The sequence below is a fragment of the Amblyomma maculatum genome, unplaced genomic scaffold, assembly GCF_055883805.1.
Source record: "Amblyomma maculatum isolate TAMU_Amacu unplaced genomic scaffold, ASM5588380v1 scaffold_18, whole genome shotgun sequence".
NCBI lineage: Eukaryota > Metazoa > Arthropoda > Arachnida > Ixodida > Ixodidae > Amblyomma > Amblyomma maculatum.
The window spans coordinates 3,560,744-3,581,778 of NW_028146743.1; the positions used below are offsets into that span (position 1 = coordinate 3,560,744).

General features: G+C 45.5%; 1 protein-coding gene and 1 pseudogene across 2 annotated transcripts in view; both read left to right on the forward strand.

Moving 5' to 3' along the window:
- Positions 1-21,035, forward strand: part of LOC146171729 (5-phosphohydroxy-L-lysine phospho-lyase) — a 40,883-nt gene that overhangs the window by 10,049 nt on the left and 9,799 nt on the right. For both annotated transcript variants that reach the window (XM_084586292.1, XM_084586291.1), the window contains 6 exons: positions 764-857; positions 3,401-3,612; positions 12,614-12,714; positions 16,883-17,007; positions 18,147-18,301; positions 19,623-19,712. In XM_084586292.1, the coding sequence (XP_084442418.1) occupies positions 764-857; positions 3,401-3,612; positions 12,614-12,714; positions 16,883-17,007; positions 18,147-18,301; positions 19,623-19,712 (777 nt within the window). The remainder of the gene's footprint in view (positions 1-763; positions 858-3,400; positions 3,613-12,613; positions 12,715-16,882; positions 17,008-18,146; positions 18,302-19,622; positions 19,713-21,035) is intronic.
- Positions 9,281-11,578, forward strand: LOC146171730 (uncharacterized; annotated as a pseudogene).

Consider the following 21,035-nt stretch of genomic DNA (forward strand, 5'->3'; position numbering starts at 1 on the left):
ATTCAAAAGAACATTGACCAAGGTACGATACATCTTGTGAGTTGAAAATTCGGCTCATCTAACCCCCTTAGGGCCCCATCCAGATTGTGTTGATGACCGATCAACACTCCAAGCAGTTGCGATGCATCACTACTTAGTTTTGTTATCTGGGCTTTGCTGTACCTGTCCGCAGTAATAGCGGCCATCTGGCATGCGTTGTCGAGCCAAGCGATGTGTGTAGTCGTAGTCGTGCTTTGATTGGCGTGGCTGTGGCCTTTGCTGTTTGCGGAAATGTTTTTTTTTGTCCATTCTAATTGATGTTCATTCTTTTGTGTGCTGAATCCTTACAATGGGTGCCGTTGCTGCTACTGCTTACCACATTTGAAGGAGGCCACAAAAAGACATGCTGTTTGGAGCAGTCCTTTCATATGCCCAACTGTTGACATTTAGTACAGCATGACAGAATTGGGGAAAACAAATTTAGTTTCGGCAGTTTTAACTCGTAAACGGATTGCCATTGCTTTTTTTTTTTTTTTTTCTTTCGGGTAAATCGGGCTACATTTAGCAGGAGTTGTCGGAAGTCCACCTTGATGTAATTCTAAACAAAGATCTCGGATTCTCTTGAGCCTGTTTCAGTTAGTCAACTGTAGTTTGTTGTACATGTTTGTGGTGTGTGTGGCGTGGGCAGGGTTCAACTCTCCCAAGTTAGCATTTGGTTGCCCAACTTTAGAGGTAGTTTAAACATTACTGAGCTCCTTCCATTTTATTTCCTTCTCCTTTGCAGTGCTTATCATGGCCACTTGCAGTCCACCACGGCCATCAGTCCATACAAGTTCAATCACATAATTGGCTGGCAGAAGAAGAAGTCTGTTCACGTGGTGAGTGACTGCTAGCCCCGTGTGGACTTGATGCCATTGGGGTGTAGAATGACTGCCTTCTTCCAGGTCCAGAGGCATCAGTCTGTGTAAAAGGCACGTTGTTAGTGCACTACGCAACATGGCCTCCAGTACAGGGACTGCATTATGCGTGTGGTCGGTGTGGCATTTAGTTAAAGGCGCAATTCTCCACAAAAATCTGGCATTGTCGGCGTTCTGAGCGAAAAGTTGCGGGTACGCCTTTGGCTGACGATGGTTGGCATGTGGCGTGGCTGGGCACTGGCAGGCGGGTTGCCTGGCGACTTCATGAGACCACAGGAGATGAACTTGGGAGCCGATGCAAATTTGGGTAGCGCATTGGAGATGGGATCCCAAATCATGTTTGCAGTGCTTGCTTCTTTATCGTATACCTGTATACCTTTATCGTATAACCAGCAGAACTGCCTTCAGAATGAGGGGCGAGCGAATAGATCAGCGCTGTCTGCATAGCTGTCGGCGCGTTTGCGAAGTCCATTCGTGTTTCGGAGGGTGGCGCGGCGTAGAGCTATGGGCTGCGCCCATTTGTGTTCGGAGGGGTGGAGGGTGGTGGGAAAAAGGCGCGCGAGGCTGGCAATGCGGAGAAGGCCAGAAAACAGGTTCTATTGTATGAGTGCGCGGCGGGGAGGGTGCAGCAGCTGGAATTTTATTTATTTTATTATTTTTTTTTTTTCAAGGATTCCGCTACCTTTTGGCACGAGCACTCAGGAGCCAGACTTCATTGTTATAACCGATAATGCGGCATGGGGGCATTGTAGTAAGCGGGTTATTTTACCATAGAAAGCATACAATAGTGGACGGTGCAGCAGCTCTTCATTGTTGTAACAAATATATTAAAACCGGTATCGTTATAAGTGGACTTGACTGTATTGGTTTTTCGAAGGTGTCTCAGTTTAGATATTGTGGGAGTGGGCATTGCAGGTGAGATAAATGTAATGACCATGCATCTTGGTGGGTGCCATTCTCGTGATTGCCGTTTTCCATTAGTCTCCTTTATTGCCGTTTGCAACAAAAAATAAAGGAGAGAACACACAAGGACCGCAACGACGGTGTGTGACCACCCAAAACAAAGCCGGGATGGCTGGGGCTGGCGATACTGATGCTGATATGGATTGCGGAAGCGTGTGGCAGAGGGAAAATATGATGATGATGATGACCCGCGACTTCGGGTGCAATCCGTGGGCGGCATCTGGAAGCTCCTGTGCGCATTCATTTTGAAGACTATTCCTGCGTGGGTCGTGGAAAGTTTGGTTGTGGCCCTTATATGGATTTTTGTTTAATATTTGCTTTGGGAAATAGTGAAATCTCGTTACTATAAATGAAATCTTGTTACTACGAACACCACATTAAAAAATTTTTCAAATGGACTAAACTTTTAAGAATCCCCAGCAGATTTCCCGTGCTTTCAATGTAACTTTTTCAGAATTATGTGTATAGTGTAGTTTGTGAGTATGGTCTGTGGCTTATAGCTATCATCATCAGCATATATAGTGCCAGCTCCTAGTGCCACCACAAAGCTGTGGTTTAATATGCAGTAGCCAGCAGGCCTAGCAGCTTGCCTTTTTTCTCCCTGTGTTGTGTCGTTGGCTGGTCGGTTGTTTGGGCCATCACACATGCGGGACGGTATAAATGTATATATTTTTTCATCTTGGATTATCTTATTGCGAAGTTTGTGCTAGATCTGACAATGATTGTAGCCAGCAAAGTGCCAAGAAGATAGGTACACAGCTTTCACTGCAACAATTAAGCTGAAGGGAAAAGGGAATCTGCCTGTGCAGACAGCTGGCATTGCCGCATCGACCGCTGCAATCATTTTGAAAGACCGAGGCAAGATTTTCAAACTTCAGGGAGCACTGAAGATGTGGCCGTATCGAACTCTGATGTTTTTTTTTTCACATGGACTAAGTCCGTACCTTCATCGCTCTGTGCAATCACTCACCCATGAGGTGTCGCGCAAAGTGGAAGGTGTGTGTGTTGTAGTGGTGTAATATAGTATGTGGTCGTGTTTGCTGCATGCGGCAGAAGAATTTATTTCTTCAAATAAATCTGCTTGGGAGTTGGTGCAGCATTTTTTTTGGAATTAGTGCAGGTTTTGCTTGTCTACACACGTGCCTACTGCCAAGGTACATCATTTTCATACCAATGTTTTACCACTGGCTTATACTAATCTCAGATTTTTCATTACAATGATATTTCAAAATAAAGATTTTTCGCGGTCCCGCGGGATTCATTATAATAGAGATTTGACCGTAAGGGGGTGTGGCCTTACAAGAGTTTATATGGCATCTTTTCTTTGCTAATGGCAATTTCGGTGATTCGGTTTGTTAGGCCTACTACAAATGGAACTTCTTGCCATACCTGCCTGTACAGAAAATTTTCCTGCTGACATGTCCGCATACAACTGTCGTGTTCTTCGAATTTCCCTTTTTTTTTTTCTCCTTGAAATTCGTTTTCACTGTTTGCAATATTGGTGCGTGTGTGACTGAAGTGTTGCTACATATGTGCCACAGGCTCCCCTACCCTGCACCTACCGAGGCAAGTACCGTGACTGCGACTACCCAGCTGGCACAGACTTCGGTCTGATGTACGCCCAAGAGGTCCTTAATCTTGTCAACCAAGCCCATTCAGATGGTCGCCGCATTGCTGCCTTCATCCACGAGTCGCTGGTCAGCTGTGGGGGCCAGTTCCCTTTGCCCAAGAATTACCTGCGCCATGTCTACCAGTGAGTTGATTACCTATTGTACCCACACCTTTTAATAGCATTCACAGTTGTTACCATCATTGCCCAACCAATTGAGCGGGAGATTGGGCTTTTTTTTTTTTTTTTTTTTACCAGTTGTACATACTCTGCTGTGTAGTTAATAGTACCGGGCTCTTGGTTTGGTCAACGTGCCATTTTTCAGGCAGTGGCATAAGCAGGGATGCTGCTGTGTGGTTACGGAAATTTTTTTCGTGGTTTCATGATGCGACGGATTTTCACACTGGTACAGAGTTTTGTTCTTCTAATCGTTTGTATTCTGGAATTGATCTCCTCCATTGAACCAGTCTTCACCTTGTCGTTTTGGACCCCTGGCATGGTGGTTCAGTAGCTGGGGCCTTGACTGCTGTGCCCAGGGATGCAGGGTTGAATCTTGGCTGCTCTTTGATGAAGAACCCCAGGCGGTTGAAATTTGAGCACCCCTCTACTACGTTTCTCTCGCAGCCTGGGTCGCTTTGGAATGTTCAGCCCTACAAATCCCCCCGCAGGGAGAATCCGTTTAAAGCAGATGTTTGTGTGTACTGTGCGGCACCTGAAGCACCCATGCTTAGCCATGCATGGCATCGCCGTGTCTGGGGAAAAGGGATCCTGGTGGTTGAGCCGATGCCGAGTGTTCGGACTTTTAAGGCCCCTTGGCGGAGGCAACAAATCACTTTGGCCTACGCTTCCCATAGATGGCACTTCTAGGCTTACCCACCCAGGGGAAATTGGCAGTCGCTTTTTCCTGTCCTCTCCTCTATCTTTTGCTTTCCTATCTTCTTTCTTATAAATGTCCTTCTCTTGTTTTCTTGAATTTTTCATTTTTCAGGCGGCAAGGGTTAACCTTGTGCGGCTGACTACCCTGAGTTACTCCATATTGGGTTCTAGTCAGGGTGTACGGCTGGCGTTGGCAGAACTGCCTTACAAGTACCTGTCATGTCCCCTTGTCGGGCTCCATGGTGGGTGGTCGCCACCCTGGCCGAACAACAAAATTACTTTTATGGCTTCTAACTCCTTGAAAACCGATCGCCCCGACAAATGGAGGTGGACCGAAGTGGCTGCACATTTGCTTGGAAAACCAAAAACCAGCTATGCAAAGTTTCATATAATTCACTCCGTAGTTGAAGAAAAACCAGCCCGAACTCTGTCACCATCCTTAGTGTCCAAATGCTTAACAACTGCCTTAAGGGGAGACGCGGGTCGAAAAACGGCGATTTTCCGTAAAAAAGTCACTTTTGTGATTTTGACTGTTTCAGCAACACTGATCCTTCCTCTTTAATATATAAGAAAATCAGAGCCGAAAACAGTCGCGAAATCAATTAAAAAGTCTGTTAAAGCACGTAAGGTGGCTAAAGAAGGGGCAGATACGACCCATGTTCAAGCGCGTGACGCGTCAAATCGCGGCGTCGCATGCCACTGAAATTTTGCAAGGCGGCAGGCCTACGCTTTTTCTCCCTAAAGCTGGCTTTGCCGCTTCACAAACCCCCAGCAAGTAATAAAAAAAAAAAGTTTCGCCGCCCAAACCTAGCATTTTCACTGGCCATTTAAATCACATGGTGCGATTTCGACCACGCCATTGGCTGTCAGTGTGGGAAGCGGCCATAGCTCGTCTGCTCTTCATGCGACGCGTAGCTCGCTGTCACGCTGGCCCGCTAGTTTTCTTTCGGCGTGTTTTCAAAATTTCATGCATCTTCGTGCTCGTCACTGCGATAGAATCCAAGAAGAAACGTGACTTTCGGTGTCGAAAGTACCGATCAAACCACGCGTTCAAGGGAAGTCACCGGCAAAGTGAAACGGCGTGCAGTGGAGACGTCCGCGGAAGCTAGGCCTAACCTCGGCGGAGGCGACACTTTTGACAGCTCGAAGCCAGCTGGGCACTGAAGTTTCAGTGACAGCTTAGACGATTTCGTCAGTGCATTGGATAAGAAGACAAGGATCTTCGAGCGTTGAGGAGACCTAGTACGGCGAGTGCCTTTATCGGCGAGATCGGTGCCGCGAACGCACTGGCGAGCGAGCAGCATGTCGGGAGCGCGGACGCTGCTAACTTTCCGTTCGCGAGTTGGCCAAGAAGTGAAAAGGACTCTCGTCGTTTCTAGAGCTGCGTTGCAGCAGTGTAGCGTGTGCCACGTCCGTTGTGTCGTAGTCGTGCGCGGTGTGCAGCTCCGGTGGACGACGCCCTTCAGCCAGCCCGAGGGAGATTTTTGCCGTGAACGTCAATGCAGGGGTTGCGGTGCTCGTTATTGGTGCTGGATACAATCAACTTTCCCGATTTTGTGTGGTTCTTGGTTTGCCGAAACAAGTGCACCATAAGGAGTTTAATGCCATAACAAAAAATGTGCACCTTGTGGTTACAAAGCAGTGGCTGACAGAAGCAAGGTCTCAGCATCACTAAATAGCCAAGAAAGCACGCCTTGAGAATGCTGCTCACAATGTCACTGTGGGAGCAACATATGATGCTGGTGAATTCTAAAACTGTGCACTGTATCATAATACCCTGGCCTGCATTGTGTGCAATTTTCATGCAGAAAGTGCTGCTACAACAGCAATAAACAGCTTTTGTATCTTTAAATCGCATTTTTCTCGAATTCATATTTTGGCCCGAATATGAGTTTTGTGCACAATATTTTATGTCGTTATTTTAGTTCAATCAACACCAAATTTGGCATGCATAATCTTTAGGATGTGTAGAATGCAAGTATCTAGGTTTAAATGCAATCAGCAGTATTTTTGGGCATGCAAATTTAAAAAATTATCTGGTGCTAGCCACTAAAAACAAGGCACCAGATATAAAATTGTCTCAAAACATTGCATGCCAAGGGATTGTTGCTATGTTGCTTATTTGCACTCAGTGGAGTGTTGGGGACAAGAAGAACTAGTTGGCTCTGCCCTACCATGCTTGCTGCTGTGTACAGCAGCTGCACAAACATGCATTGTTTTTCACTTATGCATGGCATTTAGAATATAAAAACATTAAGCTATTTTAAAACTAAAAGCATATTTAGAAAGAGGAGATCAATCTCTATAAGTGGTGCAATTTTCATTCACCTAGCATCAATATTAAGAAAAAAATGTTTTCGAGGAGCATCTCCCCTTAAGCTCAAAGTATAGAGTGAGTAAAATATCAAATGGAGACTTGCTGCTCGAGCTCAGCCATGCAGAGCAGCAAGAGAAACTCTCCAACCTCAAATTCCTTGGGGATTCCCCTGTCACCGTAACTGCACACAGATCTTTGAACACTGTTCATGGTGTAATATCAGATTATGACTTACTGCATCTCACTGAAGAAGAAATGCTAGAAGGCCTAGCTGACCAAAATGTTGTTAACGTGCACAGAATTAAAATCCGAAAGGACAACTGAGAAATCTCTACAAAGCATATACTCTTGACTTTCAATGCCTGTACACTGCCAGAGACAATAGAAGTGGGGTACCTAAAAATCGAACTCCTTTCATACATACCAAATCCCCGAAGATGCTTCAATTGCCAGAAATACGGTCATGGGTCCCAGAGCTGCCGTGGACACAAAACTTGTGCAAAATGTGCTTCTAAGGAACACACTGCTGGAAACTGGTTCTCCCGGCCACACTGCGCTTGTGAAAGAAAACATAGATCATATTCAAGATCTTGTCCAGCCTGGAAGAAAGAAAAAGAAGTTATCACAGTCAAGACAAAAGAAAACATCATACACTGAGGCAAAAAAACTGCTGGCAAAAAACAACCCATTCGTCCTTATACCGCAAAGACACACTACGAGGATATGGCGCTCAGGGGCGGAGCGCCAGACCGCACCCTGGCACCTACCGAGGCGTCTTCGGACTTTGTGGTAGGTCCATCCAAGCTGCCCCAGGTAGAGGCAGCCAAGGCTGCTCTGCCAGCTCCAAAAGAGGGTTTGCGGACCTCTGAGTCCGGAACTCTCAAGGTTTCCCCTTCCAGAGGGAGCTCTCAAGTTCGTCCATCCGTGGAATCACCACAAACTTCCAGTGCCTACAGTGAAGCGATGGACGTCACCCCCAACACACCTGCGTTGCAGGTGTGGTGAAACTCGTTAGAAAAAAGGGGAAACCAAGGGTAACTCCACCCGAAACTAAATTTTAAATCCCCAACGTACCGCAATATGGCTTACATAATACAATGGAACTGTAGAGGTTTACTTAGAATTTATACAGACATCACAGATATACTTACATCAATGGCACCAACACCATTATGCCTCCAGACAACTAGCCTTGGTCCACAGAACAAAAATATCCTTAAGAAATATAAAACCTTCTGAAGAGACCGAGACCTGGCCAACAGACTCTCGGGAGGCGTCGCAATTATAAAACAGTGACATCCTTGCAACAGAAGTGCCACTGAAAACAAAGTTCGAAACAGTGGCAGTTAACATAATCAGCCACAAAACAATTGCAATATGTTTTGTATACCTACCACCACACCAAACCTTTACCGTCGGTGACAGAAACTTACTCAACAACTACCGGAGCCATACGTGGTAGTTGGGGATTTTGACGGGCACTCCTCCTTTTGGTGAAGTGAACTTAATGTCACAAGAGGTCAAATAATAGAGGGTTTTATGTTATCAAACAACATATGTCTGTTAAACACAGGAAAGCCCACTTACTGCTGCCCCCGCTTGGGCAAAATGACCTGTCTTGATCTAGCCTTTTCATCACCTTCTATTTTTAATTATTTTAACTGGGATGTTTTAGATCACCCTAGGGGCTTGTTATCATTTACCCACCATTTTAAAGTTATCATCCTCTATACTCATCATCTCAACGAGACCACAGCGTTGGAAGCTTCACCTCTCTGATTGGCCAGCTTTTAAGGGGGAGACGCGGGTCTTAGAACGGTCAAAAATGGTCAAAAAGTCGATTTTCAGCAAAGTTCATTTTTGGCACATTTAACCTATCAAGCTCCTACACACGAATTATTAATGCTGAATTCGGTCGGGACAATGCGATAAAATCAACTATCGTAACACTGCTGCGGCCACGAAATGCCTCAGAGAAGAAGAAATTTGTTCGAACTTCCCGCGTGCACCGCGGGCATTCCAGCCGGCCGATTGGCGCCATCTTGGGCTTGCTTTCTTTGTGCGCATTTTGCGCCATCTCAAACTGGCGTCGCCCAAGCAGATTGGCTGCCCGGGCCGTTTTCCAGAAGGCCGTTTTCAGGTCTCTGATTCGTCTGATTCAAGCGTGACTTTCTGCGCCTCCCATTGGCTGGTGTGGCTGCTGCATTATTTTTTTTTTTTTCTTCTGCGCTTGCTGTCGTGACTGCTGTTAGGCGTTTCCTGCGCGCTTGCTTTTTACACTAGTGTTTCTCGACGCATCGTGTTTCCGTTTTGTGCTTGGAGTTTTTCTCTGCAATCAAAATGCCAGGAGACAGTCGGCTTAAACCGTGCACACAGCGAGTTTTTGGAAGCCGCAAGAAACGAGCGTGGAACAAGAAATGGGTGTTTGCCACAAGTGCGCCGTCGGGACCTGCTGTGTTAGAGCTGGTGCCGGACTAGGATCTGCCGGGAACATCAACCGCAGTGCACGACGACGACACCACGGGACAAAGTTTCAGCACAGATTGTATCCCGGATTGCGGCACACTTCGTGTTGATGCCGCTTACTACGGAGCAGGCGCAACATGTTGAGCAGTCGGTGCAAACAAAGTCCGTTCTGTCAGAAAAGTTAGCGACTTGGCGTGAGTTTGACCTCCTTGGCGTCAGTGCTGAATGCCAGATCGCCGATCCCGGTACACAGTTTGTGATTGTGGACATAAACGTGTTGAACAACTTTTTTGCGGAAGCAAAGTGCGGAACCTGTGGCGCAGGAAGTCTGACTTTGATGAAGGCAACCGACAAGGAGTATGGCCTTGCTGTACAGCTTCTGCTCGTTTGCGGCAGCTGTAACTTAGAGAAGCAGTTTTCTTCCCCGCGGGTCAGTGGAACTGCCTGCACCACAAGACTTCAGGGACATCTCAGAAGTTTTGCGGAAGCTTGTGAAAGCACTGCAACCGAAAGTGGAGTTGCTAGTGTGGCAGCGACCAAGGAACTTTACACAGACTTTTTGAATCCAGTTGGGAACATTCACGTTATCTTTGGTGGTTCCTGAATGACTCATGGTCGTACCTCGCATATAAGTGTTGGCTGCATTTTGGAGCTCTACACTGGTCTCGTGACTGACCCCATTGTGTTTTCCAACTTTTGTCTTGGATGTGCCTTGGGTCCGCAGCCACAAGACAAAACGTATGATGACTGGCTTGCCACCCACAAGTGCCAGCGAAACATTGAGTGCAACACTGGGCGCATGGAAGTGCAGGCTGCGCTGACTATGTTCCAGAGGTCTCTGGCCAGGCATAGTCTGCACTACACGACAGTACTGTCTGATGGAGACAGCCGGACCTATCATGCCTTGTCCGAAGCAAAAGTCTATGGTTTCATTCAGATTGACAAGGACTGCATCAGCCATTTTCACAAGCGAATGGGAACTGCTCTTGGGAACCTTGTTGGAAAAAAAAAAAGAAGGGTCAGAGCAAATCTGTTGGTGGAAAAGGTAAACTGACGCAGGACAAGATCAAGAAAGTCACTAACTACTATGGTTATGATAACCCCTGAGGAGCAATAGAAATGACATGCCAGACATGAAAAAAGCAGTGGAAGCTATACTGTTGCACATGACTTCCACTGATGATGCCCCAAACCACTCCAAGTGCCCTGAGGGTGCTGACTCTTGGTGCAAGTTCAACAGAGCATTGGCTAATGGGGAGCTTCCACCTCCACACAAGAGTGACCTCCCAGCTTCTGTTGGGACTGCTCTGCAGCCAGTGTTTGCAAGGCTCAGTGATAAGAACCTGCTGGCAAGATGCTGTGAAGGCAAGACACAGAATGCAAGTGAGAGCCTGCACTCTGTCACCTGGACGCAAACCTCCAAGAATGGAAACTCTTCACTGGACAGTGTGAAGCGGGCTGCTGCAGAGGTTGTTGCCATTTATAATCAAAGGAGGAGGGCAACCAATGAATCTATTGCTGCAAGTCTGGGCTACGCTGCTGGGTGCTGCCTTGTATGCCGAAGCATAGAAAAAGATGCTCTATGTTTGCGCAAGGCAAATCAAGCTCATCAGAAGAGCACTAATAGAGGCTCTTACAGGGCGGCACAAAACGAAAGCATCTCGAGACTACAGTCCAGGGCTGCTTTGAAGGCTTTCTGCAGTTACCCAGAAATCCATGTGAGCGGCCAGCTGCTCAACCATCACACCCGAAGGTCCTTCTCAGGACCACTCAACTATTTGCCATGGTGGAGCTCGGTTTTCCTTGGCTCCGGACCACACTCTTGTTGTCTAAAAAAAAGTCTACCCATTCTTCTAAAAAAATTATAATTTCATCATGCTTACACATTCGACATTCATATCTCCACCTTCGACGTTAAAGAAAAAAATGTTTGCTTGGATGGATTAAGACACTTTTTGTCTTGTTTTGTAGGAGAAAGAGATAGGAAACATCTAAATAATATCCGTTGTTAGAACTTCAAATGCGATTTTCTGTTTCATATTTTTTGTCAACATGACTAGCCTTACGGAACTGTTCATCGTGTTTTGTGGTTTAATTTTAACATATCTTATATTGTTGAGTTCAGGATGAATTGAACTGTGGAGCTATGCTATTATTATATTGCTAAATTGGACATACCAAATATTGTGAACAATAATGTCAGCTAATTATATTTTGGAATTATGGGGCAGCGACATATTTGAAAATTTTTATGCAATGAGGTACCTCAATGGCAATATAAATAGCATAGCTCCATATGGCAGATCTCTGGCTACAGCTGCATTTCAGTCGAAGTCAAATAATAATGAAGTAAAGTGCCTTAACGGCCTGTAAGAAATTACCTAATTAGGCTTCATATATTTTCTCATAGGATAACTAATTGAGATATAATGAATCTAATTACATTTTTGAAAACGGGAGAATGAAACACACATACGTGCCAAACAGTCGCACAGATAAGGAAATTTCAGTGTGATTTCTGCGTGCTCGTTTGACCGCAGCCATGGTCGAAACTCGGCAACTTGGGCTGGCCAAGATGTGCCCACTCTGACAGCAAAAGGCCAGTGTTATCAAATTGCGCTGCATTTATTGTTGGCTTCTACAAACGTACAGAGGCATTTTCCTGTCTCAGCGGCCAATACGTCAGCATTAAGCAAGTAGAACCCCTGACGAAGAGTTTGCCCTATTCTTGCTCCAACTCGGGAGAACAAGACATTAAAAGCAGAAGGCACACACTCAGTGCATATTCATAATCTGACATGATGAAATTCCTTTATGGTGACAAACGAAAAAGCACAACAAATAACTAGGTAAGTGAATAGAATGGAAACACATTGTACTCTGTCAAGTCCCTTTGCCCTATGAATGTATGCAAGCAAATAGTATACGCCTTAGCCTACAGTGTGTTACGCTATGGTATTTGCTGCTTTTAATTCTGCTCTGCTTTTTGGCTAAAGAAAGTGAACAGTGCTTTTGAATGCTTAAAAAATGTAGAAATGTAGAAATGTGGTAATATTCATGAATATGAACAGCCAGTTGTATATGAAACGAAATAGATCAGCGAGAGTTCATACAGATGCACGAAACCTTCCAGCGGACAACTTCAAAAACTAGCAGGGGTTTGTCTTCAGCCAGGGATATAATTCTGCTACATTGAAAATGCGGTAAAACTTTGTCCGTCATTATACTGAGGCTAAAAATGCATGGTGTTCTCTAAAAATAGTTAATGAAAACCAAAATACATAGACGAAGGATTTTAGTACATCAAAAAGAAATATATATGCATGGTTAAAACTTGATGTGATGAGCTTCAGTTGAAAAAGTGGTTCATTTCTAAGCACAAATTCTCTTGCCACAATCTTCTCCGGAAGAAGGAATTTCTGAAAGATATGCCTTTAGTCACGCTCTTGTGTTGTTTATGTGCTCACTCTCAATGGTCCCTTGCAGGTATGTTCGAGAGGCTGGCGGTGTCTGCATTGCTGATGAAGTCCAGACTGGTTTTGGACGCGTTGGAGAGCACATGTGGGGTTTCCAGCTTCAGGGTGAAGGTTAGCATTTTATTGCACTTGTTTGCAGCTTTGTGAACGCTTGTTTGGGCAACTTTCCATGTTGGTTCACTTGCAGCTTTATATGTCCCATTATAACGAAACCCCTTGTTGTAATCTGTCTCCTGGTGCAAAAAATGTCCTCCTCTAGCTCTTATTTTTGTATTTCTCCGAAGTGGAAAAGTGACCGCAGCAGCTTCGAAGGGAGAGAACGTAGCCGGGAATGGCAAGAGGGGAGTACAGAGAAATGGAACTGCAGGCGGCAAAGAAAAAGCAAGAGCTAGCAGATGTCATGCGTCGAGGGGAAAAGCACTGGCAGTGCATGGAGTTTTGGAGGGAGTAGGCACTGGCATCGGACAACCTCCCTCGCGACTCTGTAACGCCAGTGCTTACTTGATAGCACACACACTATCAGCAGAAGACACAGAAATTGGAAACGTTTCGCCCATAGTACAAGCCAGCCTGCTTTGTGTGCAAAGCGTCACCACACGGCGTGCTGAATGGCACTTGACGTGTGCATTTTTGGAACAGTGGATGGACCGCGTGGACGAAAGCACAGAAAATGTCCTGTACGGCCAATGACTGTTCTGAACACCGCACAACTGATATCAGTTAACTGGCTGATGCTCATCGATCGATTGATGTGCAGGCTGGTGCGATTGACTCAGTTTGTAAGAAAGAAAACTAAATAGTAAGCCTATGATCAGAAAAGAGGTCGTCTATGTTTTGTCTCTATTGCCTTTACATGCACGTCAAAGGTGCGCAGTCGACTCTGCAACATAAGTTTCAGGTTTCAGGAAGGGGATTTTTTTTTTTTTCCTTCTTTTAAAGATTGCTTACCTTGCCAGTAATACCGGGGCGCGGTCTGACCCGCACGAGATTCGTAGTGCCCGTCTGAAGCCGTAGCCTTATATGGGTATTGGCTGGGACCGTGCCTACAGTAGGACTTGTGTGTATTTCCGAATTAATGTGTGATCGAGTTAACGAGCATTTACTTTCATGCTGGTCCACCCGTCGAAATGAACCATCCTTTGAAAAGAAACAGATATGGTATCAAAGTGTCCGTAGTTTAATGCTGCATGAATTGTTAGGCGCCTGGCCAGCCAGATACAGCGGTTCATAGTTTGACTTGTTCGTGCCGGAACTGACTATTTTTCTTTTATACACAGACTACTATGGAGCAAGTAGTATGGCTCGAATTATTCAAAAGTTGAAATTATCAAGCTCAAAATAACGAGCTTGCTCTGTATTATGCTTAACATTTGTATGTGTCAGCAACCTTAGTGTCTAATCCTGGGTGTTTAGTGGTGAGGCGGAGGCTAGGCTTGGCTGTTTGTTTTCTAACTAGTGAATTGTGTCAATTTTTAGTAAATAAATTTTATTGAAAGAAAATTTTAGTGTGCACCACTCTTTCAATGTAAAAATTATTCAGTGCCTGCACGGTAGATTCATTTTGCAGTGAATCGGCATGGGCCCATTGTAGTTCCCATAGGTTACTACAGTGAGCGTCCTGATTATATGACTCAAATTATTAGCACCCTGCTTCAGGCGGCAGGAACCATTTGGAATGGGAGGCATTTATTGGCAGATTTAATGTCACCCCAAGGCATATTTACTCTGAAGCCAGGTGCATATGATGCTTGACTACCATCATACTGCAGTGGTTGGTGTGAGGCTACTCATTTCGCTGGCGAAGCTGCTACAGAAACCATTTGTACATTCATTTTTGGGCTGGTAGTAACAAGATTAAGCCTTGTGTGATCAGCGACGTGAAGATGGAGAGTGTTTTCTGATGCAGCCTTAGTGTGGAGCATACTGGGCCTCTGGCGAGGCGCACATTGCGGCTCCGTACCGCATTACCATCGCAATTTTTTTTTTCCTTTTATTACAGTAATACCTAGCGCAAGCACTGCTGCATAAAAAAGTATGCTTCATTTCAACACTTGGACTAGCGTGCGCGTTGCGTGAATGTGTTCATTATGGAATGGTTTTGATGATACCCTGGTTATATACACCGGTTTCACACGGTCCCCTGGTAGTCGCACAATCAAGAGTGTTCTACTCTACTTTAGTTTGGACTATATGATGTCAGTTTTTTGTCTGTATTTGACTGAATTCCAGCAGCAGCTAGTATTTTGAATCATGCTGAACCACTAGTTCTTTTTCTAACGAGTAATCAGTTCTAACTAGATTGCTGATTTTGGGTAGATAGGGACCAGGCAGGCTAGAATGCTTGCTCACACAAACTGGAACAAGGAGTTGGTGGCACTCATTGTGATTAAGAGTTGCATTTACTGCGTTCTGGGCAAACATTAAAGGAGTATAGACACCAATTTTTGAAGCGTCGGAAGGAATACAATTGCTTTCCTGGTTATACAAAGATGCTTCCCAAGTAATCTCAACCTCTCATTTTGCCGCAAACATATTTTAATTTGATTTTAAATACTAGCCACACAAAGACTTTTTCAAAACCCATCGACAGTGTCATCTTTGTGACGAAAACGTGTACATAGGTAAACAACATGACGTCGTCAAACAACTGTGACGTGGAGTCAGTAGAGCAAAGATCAGCGACAACAAAGGATACCTCGTCTGCCCTGTCTGTATCGACTGGGCACTCCAGAGAAAGCTCTGCGCTTCTGCTCAATTGACTCGATGACTTTTCGCACTGTCTTCGTTGCTGCATGTTACAATTACTTCAGTTGGCGTCTATTTCGCAGTCAGCATGTTTTTCAAGCGCAATGCTCGGGTATACTTCATGCGCGCGCAGACTTCGGCAGAGGAGCTAGCAGACGCCAGGCAAGTCGCACCGGACAGCAGCAGCAAAGTGGATGTGGAAAAAAAGCACTTTTGTATCGCAGCAATCACACTACCAGCACCTCAATATTGGTCAAACAATCCTCTTAATTTATTCGTTATTCATGGTCCTTTGTAAAGAGTTGTTATGCATGCGAATAAACAGTGATCCGCTAGAGATTACCGATGGCAGCGGCCACAGCTTTGCATACCAGATCGCCTTGACAGCACCAGATGGCGCCATATGCTTAGACGACGGCACTCAGGCCTGCCGCGTTGGGACCAATCAGCGTGTGAGCATGGTCAGCATGGGAGTCGCGCTAGTCACGGTGGCTGACGTCTGATTGGGCCATGCTTTTTTTTTTTTGCGGACGCCAGCTTGGAGTTCACAGCACCGACAAACCGGGCTGAGAGAGCAGCATCTTCATAGTAAACAGTTCTTTCTTCAACATGTCTAACCAGCAGATATTTCTTGTATGCCAATTGCCAAGCTTTCGTGGCTGTTGTTGGTTCCTGCTTTTTCACTTCAGTCGCTGGCGAGCGGGTCAAAATCAAAGTGCTCGGCAATGTCAATAACATCCGCGCCTTCGGACGAAACAACGTCGGAGAACTAGTTATTTTACGCTGAAACACTTGACGATGATATTTTCTTGCACGTGCGATTGCAAGCAGACTTATGTGTCAGATTGTGTGAGGACGTGTCACCAGTCTCGCCAGCAGGAGACGCTCGTATGGCACACGCTTGCATCTTTGACATCGTTGTGCGCTCTTGTTCGGAGAGCTCTAAACCGAAACTGGTCCTGATAATGCCCTGATAATTAATTGAGGCGTGTTGGGCTTTTTGGGTCGCAGGCCCCCTGTTTTGGACCATAGTGGGTCGTAGCAAAAATCCTGAAACAGAAAATGTATGTGTCTATACTCCATTAAGGTCTTTAAATACAGATGAAGAGGAAACATTTCTGAGTATTAGATATATGTTGATAATGAAAACAGCTAAGGAAAAGTTAAATGGGCTAATGCTCTTTTACTCCGAGCCTCTCTTTTTGTTTAAAAGTTTTCTTAAAAGTAGGTTATACTGCTCCTGTGATCTGTTTCAGCTGCTGTATCCTCATCAAGATGAAACTGTTAATGATCGAGATTTTGAAAAGGCAGCAAAAGAGCTTTCCCGACCATTTCATGGACTTACAGGGAAGATCTCTCAGTAGTGACTAGGTTCACTGAGAGATCTTCCGCGGGGTTCAATGTCCCAGTCACTTTGGGACATTGAACCCCGCGGACCGTGAACCATCTTGTCCAGTGCTTGAACTGCATTGCTTTTATAGTAGTGTTGTGGTGGGCTTTTGGGAACTCTGTGTTTCTCCTTCCTTTGTTGCAGACATCTGCCCAGACATTGTGACCTTGGGGAAGCCAATCGGCAACGGTCACCCCATTGCCATGGTGGTCACCACACGGGAGGTTGCGAGCAGATTTGAGGCTCAGGGAGCTGAATACTTCAACACAGTGAGTGGCACATACTTCATCAGTATTGGCTGCTGCAATTAGCCGTGGAGTTGTGTCTATGGCTGAAAACTAGTCTGGGAACTGGGGACATCTTCTTCTCTACATCATCCTGTGGCAACTAGCATGTGACAAAAAGCAAAATTCTCACCGCTTTCTCTTTGCGTATCCTTATCCTTAATGGGAGGACTGTTCAGAAGTGTGTCATGGACTGGGGTTGCTATTCCAGTTGGTATGGCAGAGCATGTCTGGCAACAGTACCGTCTCATGGTCACACATGGGCGATGCACAGTTTTGGTGCAATAGAACCACTTGGGCGGACACAAAGGAAACTGTAATTCCACTAATCACCATCTCAAAATGGTGCACATTCGGGCTCATTTGGCTGGCTGACGCGTAGGTCATGGCATATATACTAGATTCTAACGGGCACTTTTTTTTTTTTTTTCAGAAGTTGAAAAATGACTCTCGTTACAATTTTGATTGCACGAATAAAACTATACCGGCAATCATTTCTTTTTTTTCTGTCAACGGGTGCGCGTTAAAATGGAGCAAATATGGTAGCCATTCTTGTCACGGCCTCTTTACCAAGTGGTTGACCTACTCTCTGAGACTAGGCTGGCCAAGGTCCGCGGGCAACTCTGCAGCATGCAATTCAGCAGTCTTATTGCGCTTGTTATACTTGGACTTTGAATTAGGCAGTGTGAGCATAGGAATTAATGTCATGTCCTTACCTGATTGTTGGCCGGGACCATCGCAGCAGTTTGGGTTATCCAGGTTTCTGAATGAATGGAGACAAAGTTAACCAGCTTTTGCTGTATTCTCAGTCTCTTTTCTGTTTTAATCTTGCCCCCATCAGACAAGTGTACAGCGTGCGAAAACTGTAGCAGCAAGCTGACACGAGCAGTGTTGCAGTGGCGTACTTGCCAAAAATATAGTATTTGTCCTTCCCTTTGTCATGCTGTGATTAATATTATCCACCTGCGGCTATCGAATTTCTTCAGAGTCTTTCAGAGGCTGTCGCGAGTAGGTGTTTGCACTTTTTACTTTATCATGTGTTGACATTCACGTTTGAGTGATACACGGAGGGATCGTCTTTGCCGTCGTTGTGTCATTCCTCTTCTGCCGCCCTCTCCTTCCAGTACGGCGGAAATCCTGTGTCTGTGGCTGTGGCCTCTGCAGTTTTGGATGTGATTGAAAACGAGAAGCTGCAGCAGCATGCCAAAGAAGTGGGTACCTACCTCATGGACTCCCTGCGAGAGCTTCAGCAGAGGCATCCACTCATAGGCGACATCCGGTGAGTCTCGTCGTGTAGCTCTTGTCACACTGTCGTCGTGTTTCCCTGCTTCTATTGCGTATCCTAGTGCAGTGTTTCTCGAATGAGGTCTGTGAAAACCTGCGTCCACAAAAAAAAAAAGTTCAAAAGAGTCGCGAGCGGAGTGTAGAAATGCTGACAGCGGCGAAACTTGAGCTCTGTCTGCCCTGCTGAATGGCGCTGCAATGCAAAACATTTCTGATGTGTGACGAGCGAGCGGCGCAGTGTTGGGAAAGTCTAGTCCCGTCTAGCGACATGCATGTCAACGCGGTGCCTCTTCGTGTCCTCTGCTGGCCATCGTGCGCTGGTCTATCAAGTACGCATTTTTCAGAGACCAGTGTAGCCTTGACTCAATCCTTATTCCTTGACCTGCTCCCAAAACTGCGGCCCACAGAAGAATCTCTCCCCCTGCCAGTCTTCCAGCTCAAGGGGTCCTCCCAGGGTTGACACATCAATAACTGAAAACCATTGTCCTAATGAATGGGTTCTAATTCCATGGAGTGATTTTCAGCCTTTTTTTTGTTGACCAATCATGCAGTGAGCTGTTTCACTCTGTCAGCCTTTACAAACAATTGGCCATTATTTATTTATTTATTTATCTTTTTTTTCAAATTGGTTGTCTCTTACATGCTGTGTTTGGATGAATGTGCGGTAGGAAGGGACTGAAGCCAAGAAAGGTTGGCACGGTTGACCTCGCCACCTTTTGAAAGCCTTTGGGGTTTTCCACGGCTACAATAAGGTTGAGGATCCCCAACTTTGATGTGCTCTTGCCAATTTTAGTTGTGCTTACGCATGTAGGTATATTCTAGGGCATTGGTGTTTTGCAAAAATTGCACGCTTGCTCAGCTCTGGAACTAATGCTCCCTGTCTTTGCCTTTTATGGAATTATTATTTGGCAAGCTCTCTGAAGGGAATGAATAATCATGCAAGGTTGAACATCTCCAGCCGTCTTAATACTGTATTGTTCTAATTTGCAGCATATCATTTCGAGAGTGCTACTGCTCGTTGACAGTTCATCGCACTTGCCTAAAGCTCTGAGGAGCACATAAAGTGACATCTTAACCCTAGCTAATTTGGCTGCAGTACGAGTGATTGTAATGTACGTTCAGCTGCGATCAAGTACGGATATTTTTGGCTCAAGCTCAAGCCAGTGCCTGCTTTACACTGCTGACATACTTTAGGCCACATTGCACTTTTCAGGCACACTAGACAAGTGTGATAGACTCTCTATGCTGTTAATTTTTAGCACAGCCTCATAATAGTTATGCTTTAATACTATTGTGCTAACCGTGTTTCACTGCAGGGGTCATGGCCTCTTTGTGGGTGTGGAACTAGTCCTCGACAGGCAGACCAGGGAACCTGCTGGTGAGCAAGCCAGTCTGCTTTCTCTCAGGTGAGTCTCTCGTCGCTGCATTTTAGTTGCTGGTATTGCCTAGGTAATTGGGGCAGGGGTGACGTATCGGGGTGGCTAATGCATGCCTGAGCAGTGCCACTTGCAACCAGGCAACATGGGCATTTGCAACAGAGCCCCACTTAAAGTTGCCGACCAATTTGCCGAATATGGCAGGGCCTCAAAACTGGTCCAAATAATCGAAAGTCTGGGAGGCCCAAGCTGCAATCAAATAATTTTTTGGTCAAAAGCTGGCTTTTTAACCTGAGAACTTCGCCCTGTCTTGCATTTTTCAGTCGGATATATTGAGCTGTGGTCCGTCGCATCATTGCCTATATCCAACTGTCAGAATATCAGTTTTAACACATTCCTTGCAAATGTACAGCAGTGTTACTCAAGTCGACTCATCGTCAACTCGGGAAAATATTCAGTATATCGAGCTGCACACCGTGGTGTCATTGCAAGTCTTTCTTCTTTTAATGCCTTTCCCACAATCCTTTTCTGCTCGGTTTGGCTTTGGGGCACCTGGTGACTGTAGTAGCAGCACTGTAAAGCAGTGTTACAAGGTAAACGTTGGGAGGGTGGCCTTCCGATTTGGCGTGCAGGTTTCCAGGGGGACACTGCTCTCGTGTGTGGAAGCAGGCTTCATGTGGGGCTGAGGGTTCTGCAGAAGTGAACTGCGCTCCAGCTCTAATTGAGACGTTGAGTTTTTAGTGTACTGCTAAGAGGCCTAAGCCTCTTATGGTTGGTGGTGGCTTCTTCTCCCAAAGCACAATCAATCTGCTGTGGCTTTTGATGTGAAACGAGCTAGGCTTAAGGTGGGAGACGGCTCTGTAGTACGAAAAAGCAAAAAATCGATTTTTCAGAAATAGAATTTTAGAATCTGCAGCTGTTTCTGTACCAGCCTGTGAATTTTATAACCTCCTGAGTCTATATTTGCACTGTAAAATAAGTAGAAAAACTTATATTTGCGCTCGCTCAGATGTAATTTTCGTTCAGAGTTATTTTATTTTTTTTTTTGCGGCACGCTATCGTCGTCTACTGCAGCGATTGGCGCAGTCTTGGTCTCATTTGAAAGAGCTTTTTGTTGTTAATTTAGTGGCATCGTCCAGGGTGTCTAGCAACCGGGAATTGTCAGGGAAATTTCATGCACCTAGAAAAATCGGGGAAAATGGCACAATATATTCTGTTGTGCATTTTCATTTTAAGCTGGCGCACAGCAAGCCTATTATTCGTGCAGTTTTTTTTTTTGTGTGTGTGTGTGTGTGTGTGTGTGTGTGTGTGTGTGTGTGTGTGTGTGTGTGTGTGTGTGTGTGTGTGTGTGTG